Below are 10,469 nucleotides of genomic sequence, written 5' to 3' on the forward strand. Positions count from 1 at the left end.
GACAGCCAGCTCCGCGCATCTGCTCGGGAACACAATCGATCAGATTGCCCAATTGGCCATCAAGGTGCGTTCCGCTCAGCCTTGAGAAGACCGCGTTTGGTGTGGCTGGTGAGGGTTGTGCGCTTCATTAATTAGGCATGGCAGTAACTACAAGACGAGCCCCTGTAGGCAGGCCAGCCAGCATGCACTCCCAATTGATCACGCCCTGATGAGTATGGCTCGGGACATGGCGATAATTGGAAAGGCTCGTTTATTGTGTCTATTGCTTGAACGAAGCCACGGTGAAGACTGTGGCCGTTGCATTAGGTAAAGGTGGTGGGTATGTCGTTTTGGGGGGTCCCAACGTTCCTATTCTCATTACAACATTACTCTCTCCTCCCTCGTGGCCCGTTCTCCTTTCATGCTCATTAGGTATGTTTTTCGTGTGTAAATGCTGCAATTCCACCTCTGCGCCTCGTCGTGTCCAGCTTCCCAGCTTGGGCGACAGACGACACTCGTACTCCGTCGACATGAAGAGGATGTCTATCACAACGCAGCAACCATGGCGCCGCCAGCAACAGCAAGGAGAAGTCCCTTGACACCAGCGCCCGCCGTGGGAGCAGCCATGCCAGGGGCCGAAGTCGTGGAGATGGTCGACTGCTGGTTACTGCTGGGGCTGCTGCCGCCAGTAGTACTACGGGACGCGGTTGTCCCGGCCGACGAGGACGAGTCGGAGTCGGAGTCACTAGCCGTCAGCGTGAGAGTGAGACCGCCGCCCGTAGCGGTGGCGGCCGTGGCGCTTCCCGTGATGGCGCCGGCACCCCACGACGAGCCCGAGGGCGTAAAGTACAGGCTGACGGCCGGGTCGCTGGGCTTGGCGTCGCGCGAGGTGGTGGCGCCGGTGCTGGGGTACGGGGCGACAAAGTCTGCGCTGGAGAAGAGGACCGGGAACGGGGCCGTCGGCGTGGCGGCGGCGCCGCACAGCTCGGAGCTGGCGATGACGAGGGCGGCCTCGAAGTGGGCGACCTCGCGCTCGGAGCGGGCGCCGTGGAAGACCTGGCACGCCTGGCAGCCGCGCCACTGGGAGAAGAAGGTGCTCCCGCACATGCACTGGGCGTGGGCCTCGAGGGCCAGCGGCGAGGTGCCGTTGGGCTGGCACAGGCCCTCGATGGTCTCGACGGCGATGCAAGGGGGCACGACAAACGCGGAGCTCGTGTCGGCGTCCTCGGCGAGCGGAGGCCGGCACACCGAGTTGATGTAGTCCTCCTGGGAGGAGGAGGCCTGGCGCGGGGAGACGAGGGCCGACGCGCTGGCGGCGGCCGTGAGCAGCGCGAGGCTGGCCAGCGAGGCGTGCTTCTTGGTGGATGTGAAGGCCATGATTTCTTTCTTTCTTTCTTTCTTTCTTTCTTTCTTCGTCTTCTTCGCCGTCCGTTGTGGTTCTCGTGGCGGCGCCTGAGGCTTGTGTGAGAGTGGGCTGCTTCGCTTGGATAGCGTGGCTTGTGTGCTGTGTAAGGGAGGAAGCCGAATCGACGAAGCGATGGAGGCGGCAGCTCTTAAGAGTGTTTATTAGAGGGGCGACGAGTATCGGCTCGCGGCTACGGGAACCGACGACCGGAAGGCACACACTAGGCAACAGAATAACTTATCGACGATGCGAAATGCCCCTAGTCGCGACCGACATTTGGCCAATTTTTCCGCCCTGCCGCCGACCAACAACCTTACGATGCCATCTGGGGCGGGCATGCGCCAAGCAGTGTGTCTACAATGGTATGATATGCCGCACAGGGATCGGGCTGACAGGAACCCGCGCCGTACTAGGCCCTATCGAGCAAGAGGCAGGGCCAACCCCTGGAAGGGCCAGGGGAGCCCAGCACGACATAGTCGGCCAGCCACTCAGCGTGCCCGTCGCCAGCCTGGGGTTGCCTGAACGGGCCGGATTTGTTGGCTCCAAGCACGGGCCTATGCCCCAGATTCGGGGGCCATTCTCGCTGCCTGAGGAATTTATTAGTGGGTAATTACTGCACTTTCCGGCACAAGCTGTCACCTGACGATACCTTGTCCCGAGAGATAACCGGCATGGATGGGGCCCGATCTTCTGCGACTCGAGATTGATGGTCGTGACAACCTCATCTGCTTCTTGTTCTTCAATCACAGCCAGCTATACTTCAGCTGATCATGCCGGGCCATCACTAGTTGATACTAAGAACAGTCCCCTGCCGCATCTCAATGGACTGCGTCAGGACACCAGGAAGGCTCACGACCTTCTTTGGAGATATTCCATCCTGCTCCACCCACAACAATCAACACCTTGACAAGAAAACGGCTGCCTAAAAGATTCTGTCGAGTACAATGATCAAGATGCACCAGTCTCGAGCATAAAACTGGTCTACCCGGTGCAGTATAACCTAGACAGTCTCCGTGCGGCCAGATAGCTGGAGTGCGCGTATTGCTACCATTAGGAGACTGGCCAAATATGGCTCCACAGGATTGATCTCCTCGCCGTCTTCAGCGTCGGGTGCTGGCGCATCAACATATATGTCTGCATCACCGCAAACATACATACCCGCTTTTCATCCTTGTCTGGGAGTGTTTCCATGAGCATCCTGAGCAATCGGACCAGTACAATGGGCACAGCCTCGAATATTGTATCAACGTCCCTTGGCGACCAGAGAGAAAATGTTGCGTGGGGCGTCTAGCCACGACGGTGCAGCCGAGCATACACATCCAGGGGCCATTGGCGAAAACCAAAAGTGTCTTCTTCGCCGCAGCCGATGCTCTCAACGGTTGCGTGCCACGATGATGTGAAATGCTGCCTGTCCTGCCTGGTACCACGCTGTGAAATCAGGACACCTTCGATCCCGCTCGATGCTACTCGGCCCGAATCTGCTCTCAAATAGTCTCAGTGCGCAGCTAAGCATCGATTCGTTCTGTGTAGTTGACAATTTCTGTTCTGCTGGGAGAAAACGGTGTTCACCTAGTTGGGTTCGAACACCGCTGTGTCCCGATGACGCGGCGGGAGGCATCTTCTCTGTCTCTCGAGTCCTACAAAGATCAGGGTTAACTTTTCTACAGCAGAATCCCAGTCATTGATAAAGAGCTCTCACTCTCGACTGTCCTTCATATGACCTCTTGAGTTGATCGATGCGCAAAGCTTATAGCTCTTCGTGGCGCAAACGAATGGCAGTCGTTTGGTTATTGACCAAGTCATTAAGGTCGCTCAGCGTGGTGGACTCAGGAGTTGAGGTGTGAATTCGATCTTTGGCCAGGTCAGCTTGAGGGACATACCATGCAGCGCAAAGTCTCGAGCAGGGAATTGGTCTTACGGACAGATGTCTGGAGACAGTACTGGCTGATCTCGACAGACGGGTCCACGAATCCAATCTATGAGAGCTACTCTATCATTTTAGTGTCAGAGACGTCCCATGCTTCCAATACGAACTTTTACGCGTGCAATAAGTCCTCGCGATTGGGCCAAACTCCGAATGCTCTTTATCAACAGTGCCTCTTCCACGCAGCACAAGTTCGAGTGCCTTCGTCATGCTTGTTGTCAGGTGTCGACGCCTGAATCGTTTCTCCAATTACTCAACAAACCCGCTGTCGAACGGCAGGGACTACTTTCTATTGGCCTTTGGAGGCCAAGCCCTGCGAAGTCACTTGTTCTAATGATGCGAACAGTTGCGCATCTTCAAGTCCCATTTGACTGCAATGTACCACTGATCGGATGGGTAGTTCGGATAATATTTTCACTTTCCCGACGAGAGGCAACGTTCAATCTCGCTCAGTACCTATTTCACCGTTTAGAGCTTTTCTTCTCGGGGTGCGTCAAAGTGATGATTACAAGCATTGTTGATCCCTGGTCCGTATCTGCACAAGAGATTGCCAAGGCCACAGCCTGCTTCTGCCAAGTTCCGATAGCATGCTGTGTGGCAGTACGCGCTCCGCAGCCGCCAGTAAAAAGTCGTTTCGGGGCATACTGGATGGACTACCCCAGAGCATGTATGCGGTCCTTTTGGCAGTATAGGACATGGAGATGGTGGTCAGACCCCAAGGCTTCAGCCTCGCGAGGCGTTTCCATGCTCTTGGGCAGATCAGCCTGGTGCAAAATAAAATAGAGCTCTTCCTTTGTCCTGAGACCTTTGCTTCTAAGGCATCTCGCCCACACTCATACTCATGCAACCCAGGTGCGCACACGTCCGCGCAACCGTATCCTCTGCGCATGTCAGGGCGTCATCACCACGATCACGACCTCCTCGTCGCCGATCGCTATGGCATCCCAGCAATATGAACGTTTGCCTCAGCCAAAGGAGGTCGGTCCGAGGTTGGACAGACCGGGGATTGCAACGCGAGACTCAAGAGAGGTGGCTCAAGAGGACAGAAACGACCACAATGACGCAGCAACAACTCGAAGTACGATTGTCCAGACCGTGCACGAGAAGTCTGAGCAGCTCCCTCATCAGCCTAGCGCTCTGAGCATTTGGATAAGATTTCTCATCATCCTTTCAATCCTGTTTCTTCTCAGCGCCGTCGGTTTCTTGACATGGCTGTGGCTGGGGGATCGGAGAACGACCGCATGGCGCCGACTAGCCGTGGCTGGCTATATGACACAGGCCATCTCCATTTCTGCGGTTGTCCTCAGGACCTGCTTGGGAATTCTGGCGCCAATCACGACATCCATGATTGCCGCTCTTGTTCTCGAGAGACGGGGCGTCGCTCTGGACGCTCTCCTGCCAATCTCTATTGCACGTTTCACGAATAGCGGGTCGCATTCTCTCATCCGCTTCTTCATTGCACCGTCGGTATTGGGAAGCTTCTACACCCTCCTACTTACCCTCCTGTTGCTCCTGAGCCTGGCCGCACAGTTCTCATCAACCCTGCTTATCTACGATCTGGAACCCGTGCCTGTCATGAACTTCACGAGTCGAATAACTTTCCCGTACCGCATGGAATGGAGCATTGCGAGAAATTACATATCCCCAGAATCGACAGCCGACTACTACGCGCGCCGACCGGAGACGTTCAGCATATTCGCCGAGTACAGTAAGCCGCCACCAGCCAACACCGAAGGTGTTGACAGCACAGGGTTCGCGATTCGGGCCTTGCTTCCTTTGAAAGCGCAAGCCGACAGGGAGCGCATAAGAAGATTCCGGGGTACTGCGAAGGTCTTCGACGCGCAGGTGGCGTGCATGCGCCCAGAACTGGCAGACATGCATGTATGCGGAGTGCTAGACCTGGCGGATGGATATGAGATATGTGGAGCGCTTCTGAATGCAGACAAAATCCAGGAAGCTTGGCTGCCGTCGACAGGACCCGTGGCCAAGCTTGAGCTTCAGGACAAACCTTTCAGATGCCCAGTCATCGCACACGATGCTTTATATGATTATCCGGAATACAAGTGGTCGTTGTGTAATGCCGGTTTCTCGCCTAACTTCCATCCATTCCTGAGCCAAAAGCCTGACGACAACTCGAATTTCGAGCTTATGAATTATTTGCTGATCGATACTCACGACATAAAACGACAACTTGGTGAGATACGTGGAGCGGCCAGCGGCTTGCCTTGGCCACCTTGGAACCGCACGGCTCCAGCTGTGCGTGGGCTTGTTGAGAACGTCAGACGAGCATTGACTGGTGGGGGGAAAGTCTGATGGCGAGGGTTCCCTGGTCCGGTATCAGATCAGAGACGGTGTTGTCGTGGTGAAGCAGGTCAAGAACGCATGAGCGGCCTGTTCCGGAGACGGCCTGTTCCGGAGACCGATTTGTTATTGGCTAGTGGTTCATCTCGGATGGAGACCTGATATTGTCTCCGCGGCGACTCGTGGCACTGCACGATGTCTTGCCTCAGTCGGGTTCGAAAATAAAGAGCGCCATAGATTCACTTGGCAGAGCTGAAAGGGCCGCGGCCCTTGCGCGGACAGCGGTTACGTTTATGCAGATCTTGAGGAACTGTCATGCATTGACACTTGCCTCACTGCTTTTGTCATGAAACTACGGCCGTAGCACCATCTCGAACCACCGACTCGTCTCTTCGAGACTCCCTCCCACTCAGCATCCTCACTGGCGTGTTTGCAACAAGCCCCCTTTCTGGTTCGTATGCACGCGGCCGCAACGTAACAATACAAGCATGGTCTGCGGTACGGACGTCGACCAGGATCCGCCATCGCGGCCCACTTACCGCAGAGTAGACATGCCCATCTGACGGGACGGTGATAGCCTTATCTATGATGGTCTGGCTGATGTTGTAGTTGTACACGTTTAGCTCGAGTGCGTCGCCAGTAGCGAGCACCGCCCTGCTGAGCATCTGCACTCCAATCTCGCCGTGCGTGCGGTCAGCCGGATCCAAAATCAGCAAGAACCTGTCATGTGGACCTTCCCTGTTCTGGTCTTGAAACAAGACCGCGGTTCTCTCGACGAGCTGGCTCTGAAGAAGAGCGCTTCTCAGGGGGAACGAAAGGCCGCCGGTGTGCTGCTTGCGCCATGTTCGCCTGGGGAAGATCTCGGTGGCGCAGAAGGAGAACCCGACCGACTCTCCGCCATCGATTCTGATGATCATCAGCCTGCTCGCGACATTCTGCCTCCACAGAGACTCTCCAAAGGTGAGATTGTGGGAGCGCACGAGGAGGTTTTGCCTCTTGGCATATCGCCTGATGTTGGCTCTCGAGACCGAGCTCAGCGGGAACTGTGCATCGACTCGCCGGTAGGTATTGTTCGTCTCGTCCATCTTGACAAATATGGCCAAAAAGGCATTGGCGTCTTCAGATGAGTGGCAGTTCAGGATGGCGACATCCTCGGCTGGCGTGACGGTGAGTTGAACTCCGCTGGTCGCTGCTGGAACAAGATCATTTTCAAACTCGGTGGCCATTGGCTGGACCTGGAAGCTGCTGTCGGCAGGGATGATGGGTATTGACATCTGCAGGCCCTTGTTCGTGATGGAAAATGGCGAGCTGTCCCTGTTGGACCATGCCCCAGTCACCCTTCCAGAGCTGGCGAACCAGGAGGGCCGCCTGGCGAGAATGCCGCCCTTGTCGACCTCAACATCCGTCGAAGTGCTGTCAGCCGCTGCTTGTAGGTCGGCAGCTGGAAGCTGCCACGCAAAGATGGATTGGTCGTCCGAGTGCTTCATGATCTCCTCCTGCAAGCGCAAGAATGCTTGCTCGCCTTCGCCGTAGACAAGTGCCATGGTCACACCGAACAGACCCAAGAGGCAGTAGGCTTGGTCTTCGACGCGCGTCGTCTTCCTGCCAGATGCCCAAGCCATTTTCTGGGCCACACAGTAGTCGCTCAGCCTCCCGTTCTGGAAGACCTGCAGGTCGATCTTGGTGGTTGCCGATATCCTCTTGCGGAGAGAATCGCGCGTGCCCATAAACTTCCAGTCCTTGAAGAAGAACGTGACCATCCTGGGCGCGAGAAGCTCCTGCAGCGTCCAGCCCCGCTCAAACCATCGGCTCTCGTTGAACTCGCCGAGATGCTGAACGTCTGTGAGGTACGCGTAGCACACGACGGCGTCACGATACCACTGAAACATGGAGTTGATTGCCTCGGAGAGCTCGGCAGAGCTCCTCTTGTCTATGCAGCACGTGTCGATCCACTGCATTCTCTGTCAGTATCTGGCCGGCAACAGCTTCCATGTGGTACTGTATGCCCTATTTTACGTCCAGGAAGGGGCCTCTCGCAGCTCACCACAAAGTCCAGCCCATCATGCCTAGCCTGCCGGCAGCACTCGTAGACTTTGGAATACCCTTTAAGCCCGGTTCCTGTGCCTTGCTGTATCTCAACAAAGCTGACCTCCTCTTCCCCCCAAGTATGGGACAATATGGCATACGGAGGGACGTCTTGGCCAAACTCTGTGACCTTGAGCGTATGCACACTTAGAAGTCTCATCCTGAATCAAGGGGTTTCGGTCTGCTGCGCGCATGCGTACGGCCTTCCGAGAGTGCAGTTGATGAGGTTGCTAACGCCGACTGGAAGGGTATCATGGCAATCTGGTTCTTTGTCACAGAGACACCACGGCAGCCCGCCTTGGCCATTACACTGTTGAAGACAAAGATGGCGGTGCATCGCCACAACGCTTCGGTCAAAGATGCGGGGCAGTCTGGCCAGACCAGGGTGTTGTGCAGGTGACCGAAAGTACCTCCCTGGTACGGTTACTCCCTGGGACGGTTACAACCATCCATGGATCTCTGCTTCCGCCAACATCAGCCCTGGGGGCATACGGAGATGATGACATGCGTGGGACGCGAATCTAAAGCTCGCGTGCTGCAAGGCACTAGGCCGATGTTGATTCCACATTGCCCTAGGGTCTGCTGTCAGTGAGTGCATCGCAGAGTGCCGGTCTCAATCGGCTGGAACCATCGGAGCCGGTGGGGCGCGACTATGCGGCCCGGCCCGTGGTTATGCGGCGCACTTGACTCACCACCACCCGGGCCGGCAGCCCGACGTGCGATTCTCATGACTCACACTGGCATCTACGAGTTCGGATCATTGTCCAAGTCACACGAGCTGCAAATATCGGCTCGAGTGTCGTGTGCAAACCCTCAGTGGCCCCGGATAATACTTCAACCAGCAACGCGTCGCTTGGGCAACCTTTGTGGCCAACGCACACTCCATTTGCATTACGCCCGGACCGCACGCAGTATGTCGCTCGCCTTTGTCACCTTGGATGTCTTCACGACAGACGCCTTCCGAGGCAATCCCCTGGCGGTCTGCCAAGTCCCCGCTGCTGTGACCATTTCGCAGCAGCAGAAGCAGCTCATCGCCCGCGAGTTCAACCTCAGCGAGACTGTCTTTCTTCATGAGCAGACTCCGGCCGACATTGAGGCCGGCGAGGCCCGGATCGACATCTTCACCCCATTCGCGGAGCTGCCTTTTGCTGGCCATCCCACCGTCGGCACCGCAAACTTGCTGCAGCACTACCTGAAAACCAGCACGGCCACGGCTCTCCGGGCCAAGGCCGGGCTCCTGCCGTTCGCCTCCGTGTCGGTGTCAGGTGGGACCGGGATCCAGCTTGGCGTCGCGCACAACGTGCACATCCATGACAAGCCCTTCCGGGACCGGCCTTTTGGAGACTTGCCGGTAGTCAGCATCGTCCGTGGCATGACATTCATTCTCGCCCTGAAGCAGGATCTTGCAGCCCTCGCCGAGCCGACCGAGGCCCTGCTCGGCTCGGCCAAGGTCTACGGGAGCGCCCACTTCCTCGACGAAGGGTGGCAGGTTGGACACATCCCGACGTACTTCTACGTCGACATGGGCCTCTCCGAGGACGGCAAGACGAGACTCCTGCGGACGCGGACCTGGTCGGTGCGGGAAGATCCAGCGACGGGCAGCGCCGCCAGTGCCCTGTGTGCATACCTCAGCCTGACAGAGCGAGATGGGGGGCTGGTGCGGAAATATCACCTCACGCAGGGGGTGGAGATGGGGCGGGAGAGCCACATCTACGTCGAGGTCAAGCTCAAGGAGGGCGGCGATGCCATCTCGGAGGTGCTACTTTCCGGCTCAGCTGTCAAGGTGATTGAGGGCAGAATCCCAATCCCACAAGCGTGAGATCGAGGAGGTACTTGGCCACTAGCGCAATCGTGAACATGCTCCACCGATGCAAGTTTCTTTCAGAGCTGAGCCGCAGCTTGTCAGCAAGCCAAGGACACGTTGCAAATGCTTGCATTCCAGTGAGACACAAGCCACACACGGGAGGACAAGAGTCGAGATAGCGCATCACCCAAAGCAGTAATTGGTACACTCTCGAGCACGTTGAACCAGTCAAGGGAGACGTGCATGGCGCAAGTCGCAGAAGGAGCCGTGGAGCGCCCGTCCCAGTGCCGTAATTCGTTCATGCAACATGGAGCAAGTGTCGCAGTTTGTGCTGTGGCTGCGGTTCGAGGCCTCTGTGCTGATTTGTCCTGTCGACCTGCAGGAGTGCCGCTGGGCTGCAGGACGGGGCGCGCGCATTCAGAGACACGCAGCATCATAGCGGACGCTACGTGATACGTCGACCATTAGTCAGGGGGTGGAAAGCTTGCTTGCTTGCTTGTGAGTGGTGGTGGTCTTGCCCTAGGACGAGACAGGCGTCAGCGTCTGAAGTATTGGCCCCAGGCGTCGCAGGGCGGGCAAATGAGGATTGACGTGTGGTCGCACAATCTACTTTCTAGAAGAGGATCTAGAAAGTGGGAGGATCTAGAATGGCTGGGTAGAGCTAGACGGTGGGGTCGAGCACCCAAGTGAGGGAGGTCCTAATTGACTTGTGGTAGGTGACTGAGGCGGGGCGCCTTCCAAGTCCCGGTCCGTCCAGGTTGTCACCGGGGCTTGGCATTAAAACAAGGTCTGGACAATGAAACGGCGCGCCGCCCGGTGCCTCGTTTCATTCAGCCAGTCTCGATGCGAGCAAGACCAGCCTGTGTCGGAGATTGTAATACCACCTGAGCGGCCTGAAGCACCAGCAAGAAATTGCGACCGACCAGCGGCAGGAAAACAGCATAGCGCGCAAGGGCTTGCAGGTGTCGTGC

The 10,469-nt window shown here is 56.9% G+C and overlaps 3 protein-coding genes across 3 annotated transcripts; 1 reads left to right on the top strand and 2 right to left on the bottom strand.

Moving 5' to 3' along the window:
• Nucleotides 1-152: 152 nt before the first annotated feature.
• On the bottom strand, nucleotides 153-1,392 carry B0I36DRAFT_329799 (uncharacterized protein). The gene has a single exon (XM_046154753.1). It carries the CDS (start codon nucleotides 1,354-1,356, stop codon nucleotides 526-528), a length of 831 nt encoding a protein of 276 aa, XP_046009278.1. The 5' UTR covers nucleotides 1,357-1,392; the 3' UTR covers nucleotides 153-525.
• A 4,505-nt stretch (nucleotides 1,393-5,897) lies between these two features.
• On the bottom strand, nucleotides 5,898-8,185 carry B0I36DRAFT_329803 (heterokaryon incompatibility protein-domain-containing protein). The gene is made up of 2 exons (XM_046154754.1): nucleotides 7,654-8,185; nucleotides 5,898-7,561 (listed from the first exon to the last, which is right to left on the bottom strand). The coding sequence occupies exons 1-2, from the start codon at nucleotides 7,852-7,854 to the stop codon at nucleotides 5,954-5,956; spliced, it is 1,809 nt and encodes a 602-aa protein (XP_046009279.1). The 5' UTR covers nucleotides 7,855-8,185; the 3' UTR covers nucleotides 5,898-5,953.
• A 236-nt stretch (nucleotides 8,186-8,421) lies between these two features.
• B0I36DRAFT_248662 (uncharacterized protein) lies at nucleotides 8,422-9,513 on the top strand (the record flags this gene model as incomplete). Its single annotated transcript, XM_046150405.1, has 1 exon — nucleotides 8,422-9,513. One exon carries the CDS (start codon nucleotides 8,422-8,424, stop codon nucleotides 9,511-9,513), a length of 1,092 nt encoding a protein of 363 aa, XP_046009280.1.
• Nucleotides 9,514-10,469: the final 956 nt, after the last annotated feature.

The sequence above is a fragment of the Microdochium trichocladiopsis genome, assembly GCF_020744255.1.
Source record: "Microdochium trichocladiopsis strain MPI-CAGE-CH-0230 chromosome Unknown B0I36scaffold_8, whole genome shotgun sequence".
In the NCBI taxonomy this organism is placed as follows: Eukaryota; Fungi; Ascomycota; class Sordariomycetes; order Xylariales; family Microdochiaceae; genus Microdochium; species Microdochium trichocladiopsis.

Excerpts from the sequence above, each read along its gene's own strand:
- B0I36DRAFT_329799 (XM_046154753.1), bottom strand. The coding sequence starts at position 1,356 with ATGGCCTTCACATCCACCAAGAAGCACGCCTCGCTGGCCAGCCTCGCG.
- B0I36DRAFT_329803 (XM_046154754.1), bottom strand. The coding sequence starts at position 7,854 with ATGAGACTTCTAAGTGTGCATACGCTCAAGGTCACAGAGTTTGGCCAA. Across the intron at positions 7,562-7,653 it reads ATGATGGGCTGGACTTTGTG|TGGATCGACACGTGCTGCAT; the intron begins GTGAGCTGCGAG and ends CAGAGAATGCAG.